Consider the following 23,976-nt stretch of genomic DNA (forward strand, 5'->3'; position numbering starts at 1 on the left):
CTTCATTACAACACTAGCTTCCAAGAAGTCCCCATTTAAGTCAAATCAGATCTTAAGAAGAAAGAAGAGTTTAGTTGCCAACACATCATGAGAGAATGGTGGGAAAGGAAAGTTGATCGACCTACCAAGGAGATGTTTGCTCTGCTAAGGAAGAAGAGCGAAAGAGACATAATTCCTCTTCTAAAAAATAGTCAAGGGACCAATGTGGAAAACATTGGAGGAAAATCTCAGACTAGTTGAGGGCCACTTCGGTAAAATTTCTAGTGCTCCCGTAGTCACATCAAAGGAGAGAGCCTGAGCATGTGCCAGAATTTCCAAATGCAGACAGAAATGTTCCCCTCCCTAGCTGCCACGCTGGACTAGGAAGAACTAGGAGCACCATTGATACTTTTCATGAAGGCAAAAGTCCCGATCTGGATGGGTTACCATGTTAATTCTTTAAAACCTTTAAAGAAGTTCTCTTAGCCCCCCTCCTTATTTGGGAAGAAGTAGAAATATTTGGAGCTCTCCCTTTCAATATCAATGAGGGAGTTGTTAAATTGATCCACAAAAGAGAGAAAAAGGACCTAATCCAAAATTGGCACCCTATTCTATGCTCACTACTGCTTATAAGATCTTTGCTAAGACCCTGGTCATTAGGCTATCATGGCACCTCAAAAATTGGGTGAGACCCAAGCAAAAGTGTTTCATTAAGGGAAGATTTATCTAAGATGCTATCATAGCTTTATGGGAAGGTTTTGAACATGCCCAAAGAACAAACCAAGACTTCATTTTTTTCGAAATTGATTTTGATAATTTCTAATATTGTATCTTATATCTTCTCAAATGGTAATTTATATTGTGAAGACTAAAACTCTACATAACCAATCACATCTTCAAGATAAGGGCAAAGGGCTTATGGAAGGTCAAGGGGCTGATGAAGATGAAGAGGATGATGATGATAAAGGGGCAAAAATGCCAAAGAAGGATGTCACAAAGAAGAGGTAGAAGCAAAGAAGGATGTCACAAAAGAAGAGGTAGAAGCAAAGGCATGAGGGGAAGAAGATAACTCTGATGTCTCTGCATCGAAGTATGATGAAAGTGATTCCAAGGATAACATTCGGCCCATCGAGGCAACCCTAAAAATTGACCAAGTGGATCATGCGGCAACATAAGCAGGGCGCTCTTTTACTCATGTGTTGATTAGTTTTATTATTAAATAGTTTGGATACTAACGTAGATGATTTAGTTATGGGTCCAGAGATGCTTGGCAAGAGGTGAGGGGATTTATTATTACAGAGTTGGAATACTAACGTAGATGAATACTAGTTATGGGTCCAGATAAGCTTGGCACGAGGTGAAGTGCCAAATGCACCATTTTGACATAATAATCCACCTAGCCTAGGTGTTTTGACACCAATCCAAATGAATTTTCCAGGTATGATTTTACCAAATAGTAATGACAAAGTAATGTATATGTGTAGTGCATGTACTTAGAAAATGTATGCTTTGTAGGAGTGTCTCGTCCGTACGCCCTCTATAGTACTCCTTGGTGTTCCGAGCATGTTGCAATATCAAAGTGCTAGTTCCTCTATTGTTATAGAAGCCTCGGCGCACAAGTGTACTAATCAATTGTGCAACACGTGTAATGATAGTAAACGTGTGTCTTTTATATCATGTAATGACAATTAATGTGTAACTCTTCTCAACATGGTGTAACTCTTCTCAACATGGTGTAACTCTTCTCAATTAATGTGTAACTCTTCTCAACATGGTGTAACTCTTCTCAACATGGTGTAGCAGGACATGATTTTTCAAAGATGAGAGCATTTGTTGGGGATCCTTTCAGAACTAGGAGTGTCCAGAGGAGCTAGCACATCTTTTTAATTTGTTACACAGCGTGAAGGAGGAAAACCGGACCTTTAATATTAAAGGTGTCAATACAAGCACATGATGTGATTGTATTGTAGTGAGGTTTTCCACAGGAGGTTCTGTTTATGGCTACCCTGATGACATTATACCACCATGGAATCTCTATACATGTTAGTGATCAAGAGAAATTTTGTAACATTAAGACCTTAGGTGTTACTGTGTTTACATTGGGTATAAATTCTCATGTTTTAAGTCTATGCCACGTAGATGGAGTTGAGCCTTTATTGCTTAAGATTTGTGAGACCATCCTAGATGACAATGGCTCCCTTATTATCATTGGTACTATGTATCAAGTGACACAACCATGATAGGGAAGGCATTGGTTGTTTTTCTAAAGTTAATTGGTTGGCTTCATCTCTAAGGTTTCTCTTGGGGTTCATGCAACAAAACCATTGCATGTGGGAGGGAAAGAGAAAGAGATGGTAGGAGAGAGATGGAGAGAGAGAAAAAAACTGAAGGGAGAGGAGAAGAAACAGAGAGATGTCAAATGGTTAGAGAGAGAGGAGAGGAAGAGAAGAGAGTAATGTGAGACAGTTGGAGAGAGAGAGGAGAGGGAGAGAAGAGAGCGTGCTAGAGGAGAGAGAGGGAAGAGACGGAGAGATGTGAGACGGTTGGAGAGAGAGAGAGAGAGATGGTAATAGATAGAGAGAGAAAGGGAGGAGTAAGGTTGGTGGTGGAGGGAGCTGGGCTAGGCTAGGAGGTGGTGGTGGAAAGAGTTAGAGAGAGAATGTTCAAAGTAGAGAGAGAGAGAGGGTAGCCAAGAAAACTCACTCCATTGAGCTCTCTTGGTGACCATCCCTTGGTGACCATCCCATGTGCCTCTTTGTGACATGTTTTGCCAACCCTTATTCAGTTTTTTTGCCAAAATTTTATAGCTATTTGCCACATTTGTTTTACCTATATTTACTTGTTGTCAACTTTGTCATTTTTACACTAAGAGTTATGAATTATCGTTATCATTTTTTGATGATTTTTCTTGTGCTTTTGTTTCTTCCTTATTGTTTCACCCTCATGAGTCTTTATTTTCCAACTTACTATGCCACTTGCCTGTCTTAACCATTCTTGATTATTAGGGTGTAATTAGGTGTGCTTCCTTTGGAATGTGTTGTATGAGATGCTTCACAAAGCACTTTGAGGTCTCTCAGCAAAGGACTTTACTCACTCTCTTGAGCGAGTCCCACCCCTACCCCCTTGTTTACAACAAGTTAAAGGGGTGGCCTCAAGGGTGGAAGTTCAAATCTCGATTCCCCACACCCATGTGATGCTTATTGCATAATGATGTAGAAAAGGTTGGAACTTGGGGAGGAGGGGGGGTGTGGAGGAGAAAAGCAAAAGAAGTTCCTTGATTATCATGCAATATTTTAGCTCACTCCAATCAAGTATGGTGCATGCTCCAATTGGCGTTTAGGTTCAGGAGGGTCATAATTGTATGGGGTGGAGGTGCCTTTAAAGGATCCATCATAAATTTTCCAATTACCATTTTAATTATTAATCAAGAATTTTCTTTGCCAAAGAAATTACTATTTTACTCTTACAACCTTTCCCATAACCCGGTTGATGCACCTTCCCACGCCCTAGTTATCTAGGCTAATGGCCAAGCCAAAATGTATGGCCAAATCTATTACATGAGAATGGGTTGAATTCCAAGTAGTTAAGGCCTCCACAAGTTTTATGGCCCACTCAAGTGGGCCATGGGAAGCTTCTGCTACTCTTGGGTTCCACATGGGACTTTGAAAGTTATGGCCTACATTAAACACCCATTAACATTAGATAATAGTCTTTACAAGACTTTGCAAGTGCGGTTAAAAATGCCCAAACATACCAAGTCTTGTAAGAACTAAGAAGAGCTTTAAATTCACGTCATTTACTTTCTACACTAACCTAGTATACAAGGGAGTAGCCTTAAAGGATGTGTGAGAAAACTTTTACTTCACATACTAATCTAGCTTACCGTGCGGGCACCCAATCTTGAGGAATTTAATCAAAATTGTTATCATGATGGTATTAAAATAACAAATTTGCTTTGAGAGGGTTCATTTCTTTAATCACACCCCTTCTAGGATAGAGGGAGGGGTGATGGATTCTTGTAAACTTCATGGAGTGTTGTGAAACATCCAACTGTCCAGCGTGGCTGTGCAATTGCAAATTCTCAGTAAGCCCTTGAATTTGAAGGACAACCCGTTTTTTTAAAGGGCTCATGTTAAACCTTTTTTTTAATAAAAAAGGCTCATGATGGGTATGCCAATTGCTTTTTGAATACCCATTAGAATCACATAGTTTTTTAGTGGGTGCGCCTAACAACAAGCAAGTTGTCCCACAGTAAGTGGGCTCCCGTACTGGAGTACTTGGTCACTACTGTGCCCAAGTGTTAAACAATGAATTGGGTCTCTCAGGGCATTGCCTGAAGGGGGAGGGAAACCACCTCAAGAAAAAGAGCAATGAAGGTAATGGCAAAAGCGTTTCTATAGGTGGCATTTTGAAGGGCAACTTTGTTGTGATTTTGTGTCTTATTTGTTTGGGATTGTAGTGTCTTATTCACAGCCATATCACTCTCTGAGAGACCGAATTACCCACATCATTTCTGTCTCGTGCATTAGCAAAAACAAATGCATCTCTCTCTCTCTCTCTCAAAAATCGATGCCGCTTTGAGAGAGACACACTCTCTCTCTCTCTCGCAAGGCAATGCCAGTGTTATGTCTCGGCCATCGATGCCACTTTGAGTCTCTCTCTCTCTCTCTAGCGAGGCAGTGACCCAGTATTATGTGTCGGCCATGGCTTTTATAAGCTAGCGTTGAGTATTATGTCTCGGCCATGGTTTTTATAAGCTACCGTTGAACTACGTCTCCACTTTGCCACCTCTCTCCTGTGAAACTCTCTTTCCCATTCTTTTATCTACCCCCTTCTCCCGCTTCTCCACCTTTGAATCCCCACTTGCGAATGGTGGGGAATTTGCGAATGGTTTGTAGCAGGGGAGTGAGCAAATTCCCCACCATTCTCAAGCGTGAAGTTATTTTGTGTAATGAAGCTCGCTGCCATAGTTTACAGAAGCTCTCGTGTCGTGAAACTCCCACAACTAGGAAGAGGTGGGAGGCCAAAACTGTAAAGAAGAAGACAATGAAAATGACGATGCTGAGAACTTATATGCATCTGTAGAAGTAAAGGAGTAGAATCTAGGCAAACTGATGACAGACAGAAGTTCCGGTAGTTTCAAAATAGCAGGAGCCAAAATGCAGCTAGAGGGAAAAGCCACCGATCAACTGGAAGGCCTTGAAGATAATGTAGATGGTCATCGCAATCTGCTGCAAGAAAGAAATCGTAGCTACAATGCGCTGAAAACCCCAGCTATGGTGCCGGATTTCGCAGCGGAACGTGCAGCAGGAAGGAGCCCTAGCTGTGGTGTTGAAATGTGCAGCAGAGGAAAACGCTAGTTATGCCGCCGAGATGGAAAAGTGCTGCAAGTATGATGGAACGCTGACCCCTCAGCATTGAAGAACTCGAGATGTGGCGCCGGCGTCTGCTACACGAAAGAAACCCTAGCGATGGCGCCGGCGGAATCTGCTGCAGGAAATGAGTCCTAGACATGCCGCCCGAATATGCTGCAGGGATGGTGCAATGCTTGGATCCCTTTGTGTCGTAATGGGGAAGGGAAAGCCTGATGGGCTTTCACGATGCACGTTAGGGTTAGGGTTTTGACTTTCTGTTGTCTGAGGGTAGGGGGGGAACGCGTGGACACCAATGGGTTTGGTGTGCTCTCTGATGGAAGGCAAGAAGGGAATGCGTGCGCACCATTGGATGATGGGACGTGAAAGCACGACGAGGACTGTCTAAGCCACGGAGCATTGGAGAGACTCGAGGGCCTTCTGTGTGAAGTGTTTTTTGCTTTGTCAACGGATCGGATGCGGCGCGCCGGGGACGACCAGGCTATGCTTGCCGCGACAGCGGCCGACAAGAGGGGGGGTGTGTGCGCAAATGCGAATTTCTGCCAGGGCTAGGGTTAGGGTTTCTGTTCTGATCAGCACTCGAGTTTTTTCTGCACTTGTGAACGAATGTCACCTGCAAGTTTCAATGGCGGATGAGGGTTCAAATGGAGGTTAACCTGTAGGATTAACTTGCTCGGGTTATCGTGCTGGCTATGGGGGTTCACGGCGGGCAGCAGCATGACATGCCGGATTAGGGGGTAAAGATCCTATTTATTAGAACCTCTTCCAAAGTAGGCCCTCTTGGCGGACTTGCTTATCTTGTTGAAGAATATACAGAGAATTGTGCGCACGGCCGCTGTCGCCCCCATCTCCAATTTCTTTTTGCGTTCATACTCTGGCTACAGCTATGTCTTTTCGTATATCACAGTCCTCTCCCATTCCTTCCCTCTCTCTCTCTGCTGATCTCCGGCTACGGCGAGCAGCCCTCATGCATCACCCCCTTACATAGCCATCTCCTGCACGCAGGTTTTCTCTCTGCTGTAGAGGACAAAGTTTTCATCATCTGTATAGAAATTAGGCTGAGTCTGCGCTCAAATAAGGGTTTTGCAAAGTTTTTCTTGTCCTGAGAGTGTCAAATAATCTGCATGCGACTAGGGATTAGCCTGCATGTCAAATGGTGCGTCATTCTCCGAAATTAGCATGCAGAGATTAGGTTGGATGTAGAGCTTATCGTTAAGTGATTGCTAATTTGGTTGCGCTTAGTAGCAGTTTTAGGCGGGCCCTTTCTTTTCTGCTCTTTTTGCTGTAAATGTACCGTGCAATCTTCTACAGCGCATTCCTTGCAGAGATTCCTTTGGAAGCTAGACATCCATAACTTAGAATGGTAAGAGCCCTCTCAACTCTGTGGATTTGCTTCTGCACAGCAGTGCAGGCTGTCTCCAATTGCTCACATTCCGGCGACATGCAACCCCTGTGCTTCTCTTTTCTTGATATTTGTTTTCTCCCGTGTCTACATGCAGGCCAATAAATTGAGCCCTGCGCGTTCCTTCCATACAGATTCAAGGAGCACACCAGCATCCCCCAACAACTCTTTGCACCAAGATAGACTTACAGTTCTGGGCGACGATGGCAGTGGTCTCAACAAAGTCCTTATCGGAGAGGACGCCACCAAGGACCCTTCTGACATCTGCCTCATCTGGGCTCTCCGAAATATCATCAGGCCCGGGGATTCTGTCACCGTCCTTGGCATCCTTCACCGCATTAACACTCCAAGTAAGTTTCACCTGTGTTTCCAATCAGTTTCATTCCTGCTTGTCTCAGTACGTCGCGACGTTACACCCACCCTCGTTTCTATGAAAGTGAATAGCTCCGCTCTTCCAGAGCTGCTTCCGCCTCACGCTGCACCTGGGGTGCAGGTCCGCAGTAGCTCTCAGTGGCGCACTTGAGAAGGCTCCTAATATCTATGCTAACTTGCTGAAATTAGTTGCTGTGCACAATTACGCACTAATCAGGTTCATGTCTTAATATAGTATAATGGGTGTGTGGGTTGCACTTGCACAATGCTTCAAATATGAGAACATGGAGGTGACTTAATGGCCGTCAGCATTCAGTTCGTGAGACCAAGACGCCCCAGGGGCTTACCAGTAGAAGGAACTCATTAGGGATGCCATAGGAAGCTTTGGTGTGTTCACTTACCGTGTTATTATTTGGGGTACGCTGACAACTTTTCCTCTGCTTCACAACAAGCTGCTGTACCATCTCTCCCAAACTTGATGAAGAGTTGCTATTGATTGCTAAAGGACATAACAGAGAGACGTGGAAGACCCTCTTAGGTTGGCTTTCTTTTGATGCTCGCAGCTTACGTCCATTGCACATGAAGCATTTTGATCTAGACAATAAGAACAAACAAGACGTATTTGCATTTGTTTAGTCAACAATACACAACATAACATGTGAATGAGGGTCTTTCTAGCTCCATAATGCACTTGTTGTGTTGGCCAGAGGAACTAGTGCCATTGGGCAGCTTTATAAAGGAGTGCAACTTTTGTTCACATTGATTTGAATACTTTAGTGACCCAACTGTCATTACAACTTGCTGTTGGTTGCTGTTTCACTCTCGCATGTTGCAGAATGTGGTTACTTTTGCCGCCCAATGTCAATGGCAGGGGAGACAACTGCTGATGTTTGCGCTTAATGTACTGCAGTGCTAGCTTTTTACTGTTTTCCTTCAATGGCCTGTCTAGATGCCTTTTTTCCATACCTAAATCAAGGCCACATCAACCCCATGATGCAACTGTCCTAGGAGCTTGCTGCAAGGGGGCTGTTACATGCTAGCCACAATCTATCGTGGTCATGTGATGCATATGATGTTGGGTCTATGAAACCTTGTCAAGGTTTCAGCTCTAGGTCAGATGATCCTTGGGCGTGGTCTGTGGAGACCTTACATTGATATGAGAGCATGGATCTGACAAGTGCTCGAACTCCAGACATGCCAAATGTACAAGACAGTAGCCTCATGCGATTTGAATTTGGCAAGAAAGCCATGGGACCTGATGCATTACCCCCCCCCCCCCCTCCCCCCCCCAAATTAAATAAATAAATAAATAAATATAAATAAATAAATAACGGAGTTTTGGGGCAGCCTTAGCATGGATGTGCAAAGGTCACAGAAAGGGAGAAAAGCACCTATGGTGCTGTCAAAGTTGACAACGCGGAAGCAGTATTGCGTTAGTGAGAAAACCCTAAGGGAGAGAGGATGAGAGAAAACACTGGCAGAGAAAGAGAGAGAGAGAGGGTGCACAAACGCTGGAGAGAGGTAGAGAGAGAGAGAGAGAGAGAGAGAGAGAGAGAGAACCAACACAACAGCAATGAATTAGATATGTTTTTACAATGGAGCTAGGGTGCTTATATATCCACAAATGGACTTGGCCGACCTCACTTGAGCTGCATGCAAAAAAACAATTTTAACACCCTCTCTGCAGCTCATAGTGGTCATAAGTAGGAATACCAAGTTGATGAAGAAGCTACCATGGACACCCCAGCAATGGCCAACCACTAGGTACACCTCGGATTTGCAACCACCAGCTTGTCACCACCAAAAATGCCATCCTGAGCACCAACTGCCTCAAAGAACATTGAACTGTAGACCACACTACGTCCAAGAATCCCCATTCATGAACTATGAACACATCACGTCCAAAAAACTCCACAAGATAATGAACTTTGGTACACATCCTGTCCATAATCCCGAAAACAACAATGAATGACTGCAGCACATCCATAGTGTTTTATACGCCATGTTGGTTCCTTGCCAGATGCGTAGTGCTTTGAATTCCGACACACGGATCCAAACACCCAGAAATTGAACTCCGACACACGGGTTCAAGTCGTCAAAACGGGAGCACAGTCTGCCCCTCTCTGCCACTCACATGCCTCTCTTTGGCTGAAGCATGTGGTAGCATCCATCCACCAAGCTAGAATGCTGGAGCATGTGCCAGTGTAGTCCTCACCACACCAGCAGAAGCCGTATCATCCCTGGTAGTATCACTGTCACTGTCATCCTCGTCAGCTTTGCCTTTGCCTTTGTCATTTGTCGAGCCTTGAGCTTTAGCTTTGGATTTGCAATCCCGAGCCCAATGCCCTCGCTTTCCGCACTTATAACAACGGCTCCTAGACTTCTTATTGGATTCCGATGCAGCATGTGCCGATTCTACATCCTTCGGAACTCGAATCTTGCCTTGGGAAATGAGCACTGCTTCCTCCTCAATGAGAAAAGAGCTGAGATCATCAAATTCCAGCTTTTCCTTCGTGACTTGTAAGCGTAATGCCCTCGAGACCATCTCGTACTCCTCAGGCAACTTCGTAAGAACCAAGGCAGCTAACTGGGTACTAGTTAATGCACTATTCATAGCCGATAACTGATCATGGATAACCTTTGCCTTCATTAGAAATGACTGCATAGAGGTCCCGGCTTCAAACTTGATGGAAACAACTAGCCGAGAAGGGTTACTGCTCGCATTGTTGAGTCTCGATCAAACATTCTTGCAAGCTTTGACCACATTTCCTTGGCAGTCTTCAAAGTCTGTATGGCAAGGGAAATTTCCTTGGTGAGAGATTCTGCAATCGCCGACATGGCCTTCGCATTGTGAGCATCCCAATCCACAAGAGATTTGAGAAACTCCTCTTGAAGACGTGTGAACCGATTGCTATCCCTTCGGGGACGTTCCTCCGTGTCATGGCCCTGTGAAAATGGAACAGTACAAGTGTGGGCATGGTGGTTGCAGGGTCAGAATATTGAATGATTCACATGGGGGGTGCCCGGACAGAGTCAAAGATGTGTGGACATCCCTAGGTGTGAAGGGGGGAACTAGAACATTAAACTTTAATGTTTATTAAAGTTGCCCCTAGGCCTTAGTGGCCCTAGGGAACTTTTAAAGTTTGGGGGCCCTAGGATTTTTATGGAGAGGAGGCATAGTCACAAGGGACGGGGGACGGTGACGGGGGACGGGGACGGGGACGAGACGGGGGACGGCCATAAGTAGGGAACGGGGACGGGGGAGGGAACGGCACTCAAAAAATACTTTTTTTTAAAATTTTCTACTCTGCACTTATTCTACTTTGGAAGCACATCAAAATGAGCACAAATTTACACTAAAATGCTAAGATTTTGAGTCATATTAATAATTAAGTAGATACAAAATGAGTCATGACTCAAGAGTCAGGACTCAGGAGCCTTAAGGAGGCAAAATACAAGGACGGACTCAAATGAGTCAATGACAAAAAAGTGCTGAAGACTAGAGGCTAGAGGCTAGAGCTAAGTAGTAAGGCCCATGCATCATGATCCATGAATGATCATCCACGTGAAGTGCTCGCCTCATGGTCATGGGTAGCTTGTGCGGCTGCCAAAGAAGCATCAAGCTCATCCTCAGTCTCATCCTCACTGGCATGCTGCTCCTGCACCTCATCCTCCCGTTGCTCTTCTTGTTGACTCATCTCCCACTCGGTGAAGGAATCTGCCTTCTTGGTCATGCTCTTGCAAAGCATTCGCAAGTTCGCGCTGACGAAGACAAGGTCATTGGCACGCTCTACCCCGAGTCGGTTCCTCTTCCTAGAGGCAATGTGGCTGTAGGTACTCCAAAGTTGCTCCAAGCAAGAGGAGCTGACGGCCTGGCTAAGTATGCGGATGGCAAGCTGCTGCAGCTCCGGTCCATCTGAACCAAAGTCCTCCCACCATAGAGCAGCACCAACTTTGGAGCGGTCAACCTGTGCATCATGACAGCCATAGGAGCCATGAAACGACCTGTACATCGAAAGCTGGTCCCTGATCTTGCGCCTAACCGATGCATCAGGCACAAGACGATCCAAGATGATCCTCCATCCGGCGCTCACCTCCCGGTCGCTCTCCTGCTTGTTGCCTTGGAATTCTGGGTCCACCACATAAGCTGCTGCATGCAATGGAGAGTAGTAGGAATTCCACCTTCCTAGACACAAGGCATGGATCTCCTCGTATCTGTCTTCGTCAGGCACGAAGTCTTTCAACTTCTCTATCATGCGATCCATGGCCTCGTAGACCTTGCCTATGCATGGCTGCATAGCGTCTACAATCCTCAACAGGTGGACTATGGGCCTCACCATAGCATCTGTGGTCTTCACACGCTCCCACCAAGAGGCGTCATCCGCCCGTAGCCTACACTCTTGGCCAGTGTTTATATGGGACTCTTGCATGGCGACAAACTCGTCGCTAAGGAAAAGCCCCCTGAAAGCACCACTACAATCCTTCAACCGGCCCAACATGAGAAAGTTGTAGGCGAACCGGGTGTCGGAATATTTGAGAAGAGAGAGACAGGACCTCTTGTTGAACTCATGCCGAAGTCTTTGGTGGTTGAGGACAAAGGAGACCATGGTGTTGGCCTCCTCAATGAGCGGGCTGATCCATGGTAATACCCCGATGTCCTTGAGGAGGTTGTTTAGGCAATGAGCCATACAAAAGGACACCGTGACATGTCCATACATACCTTGGAGAATAGCTCCCGCCGCCCTATTGGAAGGCTCCCCATCCTCAACAAAGCCCACTACATGCTCGGGGCCAACGATCTCCATGGTGGTAGCCCACTCCGCCGCAAGCACATCCGCGCTCTTCCCAGTGCCGGATGCATCATGAGATGAGATGAAGTACATCTCTCCACGGGAATATGCAACCATGCCGTGAATACTCCTCTTGCGGGTGTCACTCCATCCATCCACAATGAGGGAGACTCCGTTCCTCTCCCATTGCCGCTTTGTGTTGTCGGCCGCTTGCTCTACAATGCGCTTCTCCTTGTCGAGCAATGTAGTGCGCAAGCTCTCGGATGAGGGGGGCGTATAGGTTGAGCCATACTCCCCAATCTTCTTAACCATTACCTTGAAGTATTCCAACCTATTCAAGAAAGTAATTTACTAATGAGAAGGAGACTAGGATGATGAAAACATGAATGATGAATTGGCAATGATCGATTGCACTTACCTAGCCGCTGGAAAGGCAATGTGGTCGTGGAAGAAGAAGCGGGCCACCGCCATATCCACCTCCTCCTCCAACTTGGGGTTCCAATTCTCCCCAAGTGTAGATTGTCGCCGTGGGCCACGTAATGATTGAGAGGCCGTGGAGATGGAGGGTGCCGGTGTCGTGGATGGAGTAACATTCCGACTTGATGGCGAAGGTGATGGTGTGCATGATCCCGATCCACCACATGACTCCATGGTAGAGGCTTGAGTTCCTCTCCCCATCGTCGCGGGATCCACGGCCACTCGTGTTGTCCTTCTTGTCGCTTCGACCGCTTCGTAGACGCTAAGCTTGTCAAGAAGTTCCCGTCTCTTCTCGGGCGTGACATTCGTGCAAAACCTCACCTCATGCCCACTCTCATGCAAGAGGTGGGCTCGCACTTTGTCGGCGCCACCCGTTCGCCGGTACGGGCAAAGCTTGCATACCCATGGCCGAGAACCGCCTCCATGAACGGATGTGGTGTAGTTTACCTCCTCCCACCATGTCCATCCCGTTGTCCTTCTACGAGAAGCCCCGGCACGTGAGGAGGATGCCATGGTTGAAGATGGCTTGCCGCTTGACTCTTGAGCCTTGAGGAGTGAGAGAGAGAGAGAGAGAGAGAGAGAGAGAGAGCCTTGAGGAATGAGAGAGAGAGAGAGAGAGAGAGAGAGAGAGAGAGAGCCTAGAGGCTTGGAAGTTGGAAGAGTCAAGACTCAAGAGGCTTGAGGGAGAGGTGAGAGCCTAGGCCCTAGAGCTTGGAACTTGGAAGTTGGAAGAGACTCGAGAGAACTTGAGAAGATTCAAGAAGCTTGAGCAATGAGCAATGAACTTGTGTGTGGCAGCTTGTAGCCTTGTAGAGGTGGGCTCTAGATAGGCAACAGAGAGAGAGGGCCAAGGCCCAACAGCCATAAACGGCTAGTAGAGCCCAAGCCCAACAGCCATAAACGGCTACAGTGGCAGGCACGTGGCAGGCAGGCGCAACGGCCAGAAACGGGCGCAGGCGCAACGGCTATCTGCCGTCCCCGCACAGGCCGTCCCCCGTCCCCGCGCCGTCCCCGGTTTGAAACGCCAGTCAGGGGACGTCCGTCCGTCCCCGTCCCTGCGCCGTCCTGTGTCGGCGTCCCCGCGTTCCTAGGCACCGTCCCCGCCGTCCCCTGTGACTATGGGAGGAGGCCACTCCACTTTTGGAGTGAGTGCTTCTCTCTCCTCCCCCTCTCTCTAGCTTTTGGGAAAAGGAGTCGTGGAGGGGATGCGCTTGTGTACTTGCGTGGAGAAGCTGAAGAGAAGAGTCGACTGCAGATTTTGTGAGCTGCTGCTGCTGTTTTTCTGAGTGCAAACCAGCCGTACAGCACTGTACGGCCAGATCTGCTGCAAGTACTCTCTCTCTCTCTCTCTCTCTGGGACAGGCTGCGGGTCTATCTCCCTGCTGGACATGCTGCGCACAGGCTCTGTACAGGCTGTGTAGACAAGTACACAGCAAGTACAGCACTGTACGACTGCCGTACAGTGTACGGACAGTCAGGTACAGCAAGTATTGCTGCAGGCGGCGTTGGACAGGTGCTGGACAGGTCTGATTACGCAGATTCAGGCGAGTACAAGTGTGGACAGCAGGCTGCACTTGCAAGTACAACTCCTGGCACGTATCCCGAGGTAGTACAAACGGGTACGGGGCTGTTTTTCAGATCTGTACTTTCAAAGACAGCATAGAAGTGAACACAAGGAGGAGGGTACAGACAAGTACAAACACATGTGTGAAGCAGGGTTGTGGAAACAAGTGCCTGCAAGTACAGATTGGTACCGTTGCTTCCTCTAGTGCTGTTTCAGGAGCTGAATTTGGTAAGCTCCGTTTCTGTTCATCTATCTCTCTTTCTACTGCTTGATGTCTGTTGCAGATATGAGCTATCTGGCTCCTTGTGAGAGGAGGGGTATGGCAGATTGACAAGGGTTGAGACAGAGTTTGGACAGCATATGTATGTATGAGCTGAGATGTTGTATCATGCACTTGAGTTATGCCAGATGTATGCTCATGGCTGCCCTGCTTAGTGGTCTTGGCTGATCAGAGGGAGGCACAGTGTGTTATTTGGAGACACAGATCTGTGTGCATAGACCCTCTGTGCTAAGAGGTATTGTGGGCCGTCAGATTGGACATACAGGTGTAATCTCTTGGCTGATTTTTGTTGTACTCAGCCATTCATATTTTTGGAATTGAATAAAGAAATACCGCAAGGGGCGCCAAGCTTTGGGGCCAACAAGTGTCGCTTTGTTTTCAGATTTGGGCACTCTAGCTCCAATCTGTTTTGTTTTCATATCTAGACTACAAGTGGACGGGTGACTACTAGTCTACCGCACTCTGGTTTCTATCAGAGGCCGGTTTCAAGGTTCCGTTGCCGGGACCAATCATCAACTTTCTGAAGGGGGTGAGCTCGTGGTTACCTCGAAGAAAGCCATCGTTGAAAATTCAGCAAACATGTCTGATACAGAGGATGAGTACTTCTATCATGAAGAAGAAGAGCAAGAGACTTCTCCTGAGAAAGATGTATCTGAGGATATTTTTGCAGGAGAACAGGCTGCAGATGTTGAGCCTTATGAGGATGTAACACAGCCAGAAGATGTGCATGGTAAAGAGGATGATGATGCTCGGTTCAAAGATCGTTTGGCTAGTGTTATGGATACTTTTATGCAGCTCACATAGAGTGAGATTTGCTAAATTTATGAGATCTCGCACAGAGCCCCGCACAGAGCCCGAGAAAAAGAAGAAGAAGGTTCGTTCAAAGAATCTTCCTCAGGGTCATAGTGGTGCCATCCCACAGGAACCATCTTTTGGCCAGTTTCCGAACATGCAGCATGCTTATGGTGCAAACTCTCAGAGTTCCTTCTATGGACAGCCACCTATTCCTCAGCAGAATATGCATCCAGGTTATTTTGGTGGTGGCTCGGTGTTCCAATCTATGATTGGGGGTTACCCTGAGGGAGGCATGGGTATGTACGGGCCTTTTGGAGCCAATTTTCAGCCTGGCATGCAAGGGAATATGTATGGTGGTATGCAGTCCGGTATGCAAGGAAATATGTTTGGAGGCATGCAACCTGGGATGCAAGGCAATATGTTTGGTGGCATGCAGCCAGGTATGCATAATGGAATGTTTGGAAACATGGCTGGAATGTATGGTATGCCTGGTGTGGGAATGGGAAATGTTGACCCAATGATGGGTATGAATGTTGGGGGCAGCAATCTTGCGAAACCACTTCCATATGATAATCTAACGCCTATGGGAAAGGCGAAGGATTACAAGGAAGGGGGAGCTGCAGTGAAGTTTGACACATTCAGTGGGGCCAAGGATAAATTGAAAGCACTTACCTTTTTACAGCAGTTTGATGCTGCTTTTTCTGGTGGGAATTACATAGAGTCCTCTAAGGTGAGGAAAGCTGCCACTTTTCTCAAGGGCAATGCTTTGCAGTGGTGGTCTACTCTTCTTTTGCAAGGCATAGCACCCACTACTTGGGTCCAATTCAAACAGGTCTTCTCTTCCGTATGGCTCACATCTACGTTTGAGGTGGATGTTATGACCGCATGGCACAAATTGGATGCTTCAAAGTGTGATAGTTTGGAGGATTATAACAAGAAGTTTTGGGAAGCTTTACTCCCAGTGACTTCTTACCGTGCCGTGCCATTATCTGAGCAGGTAGAGAAGTATTGTTGTGGGCTGCCCAAAGAGGTACGAGATTATTGTATAAAGACAAGAGTAACGAACATGTCACAGATGATTGAAAATGCTATGACAGCTAATGCGTTACTCACAGGTGGTTCATCTGGGTTTAAAGGCAGTAAGAAATTGAGCAAGAAAGCTGAAAAATTTGGGCATGCTTCTCGTGATGCTAAAGGGTCTTCAGAGACAAAATATAAGAAGTTGCCAATGCCCAAGAGGACTTCTGAGGAAAGACAGGCTTTGAGAGATGCTCAAAAGTGTTTCTACTGTACTGAAGAGGGGCATATGTCATTCAATTGTCCCAAAAGAAAGTCCCAAAAGAACTCTGACAGTAAAGGAGAGCCCAAGCCAAAGAAACAAAAGCTTTCTGCAGGCTTAGTTCCTGATCTTGTGGGGGAGCAGCTAGGTGGTGAAGCTACAGAGTTGTGCAGGGCATGGGGCAAAGTGAGAGATCAGAATGCCTTGATCTTCTTTGACACAGGTGCTAGAGCCAACTTCATTTCACCAGATTTGGCTGGCCGATTAGGGATTTGCGCAGAGGAGATGGGGCCGTTACATGAGGCTAATATGGCTTGTCCAGGGTATGCATAACCCGTTACTTCTATTATTGGGAAGCTTCGGCTTCATTTGCAGAATTATGTGGACAGCGAAGAGTTCTTCATCATGCCTTTGGATGGCTGTGATGTTTTGTTGGGGATGCCATGGTGCCACAGGGTACATGCGGTGGTGGATACTTACAATAGGAAAATCACTCTGACTCATAGAGGGAAAGAGCATGTATTGGATGTAAAACTCAAAGGGGAATCTGTTCCTATTGTATCCGCTTCGGCGATTTCATCAGTAATGAAAAAGCATCTTTCCGCGTACTTGATTTATGTAAAGGATGCATAGGATGATGAGTCTAAGTCTAATTTGTCTATGTTAGATAAGGACAGGACTGATTTCTTAAGTGGGTTTCAAGATTGTTTTTCCGAGTCATTACCAGGAGAATTACCTCCTGAGAGGCCAGAATATCATGCCATAGATCTGATTCCTGGTAGTACTCCACCGAATAGACCGCCGTACCGTGTTAGTGCAGTCCAACAGGAAGAGATTATGAGTCAGGTGCAGGAGCTTTTGAATAAGGGGTTAATTCAGCCTAGCTCATCACCCTTTTGCTCACCTGTGCTCTTAGTGCAGAAGAAGGATGGTTCTTGGCGCATGTGTATTGATTACAGGGCGCTGAACAAGAATACCATCAAGAATCGATTCCCCATACCGAGGATCGATGACATCTTGGACCGCTTACAGGGGTCCACAGTTTTTAGTCGTATTGACTTGAAAAGCAGGTATCATCAGATACGCATTAGACCCGAGGATGTGCATAAGACAGCATTCCGAACCACGTTTGGGTTGTATGAGTTCTTGGTTATGCCCTTTGGTTTGACAAATGCGCCTGCCACATTTAACAGAATGATGGACAGGATTTTCAGGCCTCATAGAGAGTTTGTGGGCACATTCTTTGATGATATGATTGTGCATTCACAAATTGAGGAAGAGCATAGAAGGCATTTGGCCATTGTGTTTGCAGAACTCAGAAACCATAGGTTGGTTGTTAATGGCAAGAAGAGTGGGTTTTTCTTGCAGGAGATACATTTCTTGGGACATATTGTGTCTGCGCATGGAGTCCGTATGGATCCAGCAAAGGTGGAAGCAATACTTAATTGGCTAGCTTTGAGGACCGTGCATGATGTACGCAGTTTTCTAGGATTGTGTTCCTATTACAGGCGGTACATACGGCACTTTGCTAAAATTGCTTCGCCTCTTCATGCTTTGACGAAGAAGGCCACTCCGTTTAGATGGGCTGATCGGGAAATTACAGCATTCAAAAAGCTCAAAGAAAAGCTTACTTCGGATCCAGTATTGGTGTTACCGGACCTCCGAAAGGCTTTTGTTGTCCAGTGTGATGCATGTGGAAGTAGCATTGGTGCAGTTCTCATGCAAGAGGGACATGTGATAGCCTATGAGAGTAGAGTTTTGCAAGATGCTGAGAAGCATTTACAGGTTTATGAGAAAGAGATGTTGGCTGTAATTCACGCTCTTTCTACATGGAAACACTACTTGCTTGGGGCTGATTTCACTGTACAGACAGATCATCAAACCTTGCGTTACTTCCTCACGCAGACTAAGCTTTCAGAGAAGCATATGCATTGGGCAAACTTTTTGTCAATGTTTCACTTCCAGATTGTGCATGTGGAAGGCAAAAAGAATGTAGTGGCAGATGCTTTGTCACGCAAGCCACAGGTCTCTGCAGTTTCACTTGCTTATCATCATGAGCTTGATGAAATGAAAGAGCAGTATGCCCATGATGAGGATTTTGAAAGGTTGTATGATCAGATGTCTGAGGGTGAGCGGCATGAGCACTATACTCTCAGAGATGGGTTTTTATTGATGCATGGCAGACTGTGTGTTACCAGGCCATTGCGCCTCAAGGTTATGATTGAAAGTCATGCTCCACCGTATGCAGGTCATAGAGGTATTGACGCCACGGTCAAAGCAGTGGAGACTTTCTTTTATTGGCCAACCTTGAGAAGAGATGTTGATGCCTTTGTGAGGCAATGCATCGTATGTCAGAAGGTAAAGTTTGACCGTCAAAAGACACCAGGGTTATTACAGCCTTTACCTATTCCAGATAGACCTTGGGAGAGCATTGCCATGGATTTTGTATTTGATCTTCCACGGACACAAACGGGAAATGATGGCATCTGGACTATCATATGCAGGTTCAGTAAGCAGGCTCATTTCATTCCCGTGCGGAAGACAATCAAAGTGGATCATATGGTGAAGTTGTTTATGGCGAACATCTTCAAGTATCATGGCTTGCCTACGTCTATCATTAGTGACCGTGATCCACGGATGACGAGTTTGTTCTGGAGAGGGTTGTTTGACAACATGGGTACAACTCTCAAGTTTTCATCGTCATTTCACCCACAGACAGATGGTCAGTCAGAAGAGGCTAACTCTACAGTGTTAGATCTTCTCAAGTGTTATGTGTCAAAGCACAAGCAACAATGGGAAAAGTATCTTCCTTTGGTGGAGTTTGCATATAACAACACTGTACATACCTCGACAGGCAAGGCGCCTTTTGAGATTGTAGAAGGAGGGAAGAAGGTACCACCCATTTTGCATACAAAGGATAAGATCTTTGAGGCTGATCAGTATGTGGAGAGTTTGGATGAAGCTTATTGGAAAGTTAGGTTGGCCCTCCAGAAAACTCAGCAGAAGCAAAAGAAAGCCGCAGACCGTCACAGACGTGATTTACAGTTTGCATTGGGTGATTGGGTTCTTTTGCGTTTTGAAAAGGCTAGACTCAAGAAGATGAAGGGTAAAGAGCGCTTATTCCCTAAATTGAGCATGCGATATTATGGGCCTTTTCAGGTTTTGGAAAAGATTGGTGAGGTAACCTATCGTTTGAAGTTACCAGATCACTGGAGGATTCACAATGCTTTTCACATGAGTCTCCTTAAACCTTTCCGTGGGGATGTGCTTGAGGATGTATCAGATGAGGCTCAGCCGGAAGTTGAGGAACTTGATGAGGTTCTGATTCCAGAGCAGATACTGGCACATAAAGAAAGGAAGGTACGAAGTAAAGTTTCCCGTTGCTATCTTGTGAAGTTCAAGAATTATTCACCGATGGATGCGAAGTGGATGGAGGAAGGTGACTTAACAGATTCACCTCAGGTTTTGCAGCTTTATCTCGATGCCTTTGAGTTAGAGCCGACTCTTGTTGTGGCTCATTCAGGTTCAGCAGAGCATGGGTCTGGAGCATTACCTGATGCTCAAGAGGGGGGTAGCACCTCCACTCCCTTGATACAGACAGGCTCAGATGACATCTAGAGGTCGCTTGGTGCAGTTTTTATCTCACCCGAAGGTACTGAGGTTGACAGTACATCTGTTTATGGGACTTCTATGATATATGTGTACTAGTCACATGAGATTTTGTGGATATGTATGGTTCACAGGGGTATACAACTTGGACTATTACTATGCCATTGGTTTGCAGTGAATGTTGATACATGTGTATGGCTTAGAGAGATTGGGACGCTGATCTTGCCATATTGTATATTTCACTCTGGATATTTTGATGCATCACCAGAATGCAATCGAGGACGCTTGCCATTTTTCAAGAGGGGGGTATGTCATGGCCCTGTGAAAATGGAACAGTACAAGTGTGGGCATGGTGGTTGCAGAGTCAGAATATTGAATGATTCACATGGGGGGTGCCCGGATAGAGTCAAAGATGTGTGGACATCCCTAGGTGTGAAGGGGGGAACTAGAACATTAAACTTTAATGTTTATTAAAGTTGCCCCTAAGCCATAGTGGCCCTAGGGAACTTTTAAAGTTTGGGGGCCCTAGGATTTTTATGGGGAGGAGGCCACTCCACTTTTGGAGTGAGTGCTTCTCTCTCCTCCCCCTCTCTCTAGCTTTTGGGAAAAGGAGTCGTGGAGGGGATGCGCTTGTGTACATGCGTGGAGAAGCTGAAGAGAAGAGTCGACTGACTGCAGATTTTGTGAGCTGCTGCTGCTGTTTTTCTGAGTGCAAACCAGCCGTACAGCACTGTACGGCCAGATCTGCTGCAAGTACTCTCTCTCTCTCTCTCTCTCGGACAGGCTGCGGGTCTCTCTCCCTGCTGGACAGGCTGTGCACAGGCTCTGTACAGGCTGTGCAGACAAGTACACAGCAAGTACAGCACTGTACGACTGCCGTACATTGTACGGACAGTCAGGTACAGCAAGTACTGCTGCAGGCGGCGTTGGACAGGTGCTGGACAGGTCTGATTACGCAGATTCAAGCGAGTACAAGTGTGGACAGCAGGGTGCGCTTGCAAGTACAACTCTTGGCACGTATCCCGAGGTAGTACAGACGGGTACGGGGCTGTTTTTCAGATCTGTACTTTCAAAGACAGCATAGAAGTGAACACAAGGAGGAGGGTACAGACAAGTACAAACACATGTGTGAAGCAGGGTTGTGGAAACAAGTGCCTGCAAGTACAGATTGGTACCGTTGCTTCCTCCAGTGCTGTTTCAGGAGCTGAATTTGGTAAGCTCCGTTTCTGTTCATCTATCTCTCTTTCTACTGCTTGATGTCTGTTGCAGATATGAGCTATTTGGCTCCTTGTGAGAGGAGGGGTATGGCAGATTGACAAGGGTTGAGACAGAGTTTGGACAGCATATGTATGTATGAGCTGAGATGTTGTATCATGCACTTGAGTTATGCCAGATGTATGCTCATGGCTGCCCTGCTTAGTGGTCTTGGCTGATCAGAGGGAGGCACAGTGTGTTATTTGGAGACACAGATCTGTGTGCATAGACCCTCTGTGCTAAGAGGTATTGTGGGCCGTCAGATTGGACATACAGGTGTAATCTCTTGGCTGATTTTTGTTGTACTCAGCCATTCATATTTTTGGAATTGAATAAAGAAATACCTCAAGGGGCGCCAAGCTTTGGGGCCAACAGGTGTTGCTTTGTTTTCAGATTTGGGCACTCTAGCTCCAATCTGTTTTGTTTTCATATCTAGACTACAAGTGGACGGGTGACTGCTAGTCTACCGCACTCTGGTTTCTATCAGAGGCCGGTTTCACTCCGAGCCATCAACAATGTCCCATAAGCCTTTTCTGCTAAACCATAGCCTCATAATCAAGTTCCAATGCGCATAATTGTCGCCATTCAGTTTGTCGTCCTTGCTCGAACACAGGAGACCCATCTCCTTCGTCAATCCGATCCACCTCTCCAAAAAACGCAGCCCAAATCTCGTCCAACTTCACGCTGAAAATCAGCAGCACTCCTCCGTCGATTACAGACTGAAAAACGCAGATTTGAAGGGGTTCTCCGCGATGAAAACGCTGCTAGATCCGATCAGCCCCCCTCTTATAGCAAAAACGCTGGTCCAAGGGTGCTTCTCGCGATGAAAACGCAGCAAATCAATCGCTCTCCTGCCGGCTGAAAAACGCAGCCGAGATCTGCCTTCTCCTCGCGCTCCGGTTCCCTAGGCATTGACGTGCCTTGGCTCTGATACCATGTCAAAGTTGACAACGCGGAAGCAGTATTGCATTAGTGAGAAAATGCTGGCAGAGAAAGAGAGAGAGAGGGTGCACAAACGCTAGAGAGAGGTAGAGAGAGAGAGAGAGTATTCGAACCAACACGAGCAATGAATTAGATATGTTTTTACAATGGAGCTAACAGCAGGTTGTTTGTCCATGAAACCCTAGCTTTTTGCCCTTGGTGATTGTCTCAGGCATGAAGGTAATCATGATATCCTTTGGGGCTGTGTTTTTGTCCATGTTGTAATCATGAGACAAGGTACCCATAGGCTTGTTATCTCAGCAGAGGACAGCCTGGTGATGGGTGGTCTTGTGTGCAACAAAGGGACAGCCGTGGCGCCCATAAAGAGGAGACAGAGGGGGCGAATCGGGTGGCAGGCAGTCTTGTTGGAAATTGGCATAACCTTGGACAAGGACAGGGTGCCGAGCTGGGCAGTCTTGTGGTGAGGGCCATAATCCAAGATGCCTAGGCCGAGGTTTTTGGATGGCTTATAGACAGCCAAGGAGAAGGATTCGAGTGTGAACATGGTGGTATCTTTCATCCTTGACTTTGCATGGATTAGATCGACCCTCTATTTTACCTACGGTTTGACCTTGGTGTTAGAGAGGAATTCGGTTGCTTCAAGGCTGGGTTGTAGGGGGGAAAGTTGGCCATTCCACCTATGGTCACACTTTACAGGGTTTTATGTGGAGTGTGCTTTGGTGATATGGGATGCCAGAGTGTATTCCCATGTAGGATCTCCCTAGGCTTCATGGGTTTTTGTCTAGGACACTCTATGCTTTGGCATAGTTAACCTGTGGTAACTCTGTCTAGGCTTCATGGGTTTTTGTCTAGGACACTCTATGTTTTGGCATAGTTAACCTGTGGTAACTCTGAGGAGCAATGGTAACAAGGTAAGAGACCTTCCTGTTTGTCCGGGCATCATGTCATTCTACGAGTGACAAGCTTTATGATTTATCACAGGTGAGTTGCTGGCCACAATCTATCACGGTCATGCGATGCGTACGATGTTGGGTCTATGAAACCTCTTTAGGGTTTTGGTTCTAGGTCAGATGATCCTTGGGCGTGGTGTATGGAGACCCTATATGGACTGACCATAAGTTTCATCAACACCAAGCTCAAATCAGACTGTCTGGACACAAAACACAATGTCTCCTCAAAACGAGAAGAGGTGGAAGAGAGAAGCCGCTCGGACAGTCATGTCCGGCGTGTGGGTTTCTCTTCTTGGGACTCTCTATCCTATTTGATGTACTTGAATTTCTGCATTGCCTTATAGTTCACGCTAATTTGAATGCTCTTCTCACTCAAAGCTTCCACATTCCTAGTCCTTGAATTTATGGTCCTAAGTTCAAAAAGCTGATGTAGCTGTATTTGCTCTCTCTTTTACTATGCTATTTAAGTCCATGCACACTTCCCATCTAGTACCAATTTTCTTTCAAAAGCCCCTTTAAACTAGACCAATCGTTTTCATGCTATCCTTCAATGGTTGATGTGCCAGGATTTTCAGAGATAGAAAAGAATGCAGTGGAATCAACACACAACACACACGAGTCTTAAACTAATGTCTTTATTATGTACAAGAAAAAGTAGTGCAACTGAAATTCAAGTACAAATGATGGCTGAGAAAGAAGACGTCAAATCACAGCCCACACACTACTGTAAATCTCTTGGACCAGCCTGTACTACAAAGAGACGCTCTGGAGGTTCTAATCGATGAGAAAATGTAGATGCCTTTGATGAATATACTACACGTATATATCCACGTTTCAAATTGGCTGGTTGGCCCAACTGCCACATGGCACCAAAGGAGAGGTGTGGGACATTGGGAAGTGCACCAATCATG

At 46.3% G+C, this 23,976-nt stretch overlaps 1 protein-coding gene across 4 annotated transcripts in view; it reads left to right on the forward strand.

The window, feature by feature from the left end:
• The first annotated feature begins 4,629 nt into the window (after positions 1 to 4,629).
• The window catches only part of LOC147634604 (uncharacterized), a 33,981-nt gene continuing 14,634 nt past the window's right edge, over positions 4,630 to 23,976 (forward strand). For 2 of the 4 annotated variants that reach the window (XM_086803728.1, XM_086803726.1), the window contains exons 1-2: positions 4,630 to 6,714; positions 6,851 to 7,103. In XM_086803728.1, coding sequence (XP_086659854.1) covers positions 6,712 to 6,714; positions 6,851 to 7,103 — 256 coding nt within the window. In that variant the 5' untranslated portion in view covers positions 4,630 to 6,711. Of the gene's footprint in view, positions 7,104 to 23,976 lie in introns of all 4 variants that reach the window. The other 2 variants (XM_086803727.1, XM_086803725.1) reach the window with 1 other exon arrangement.

The sequence above is a fragment of the Cibotium barometz genome, chromosome 10, assembly GCF_041138505.1.
Source record: "Cibotium barometz isolate CiBa-2024 chromosome 10, ASM4113850v1, whole genome shotgun sequence".
Classification (NCBI taxonomy): domain Eukaryota; kingdom Viridiplantae; phylum Streptophyta; class Polypodiopsida; order Cyatheales; family Cibotiaceae; genus Cibotium; species Cibotium barometz.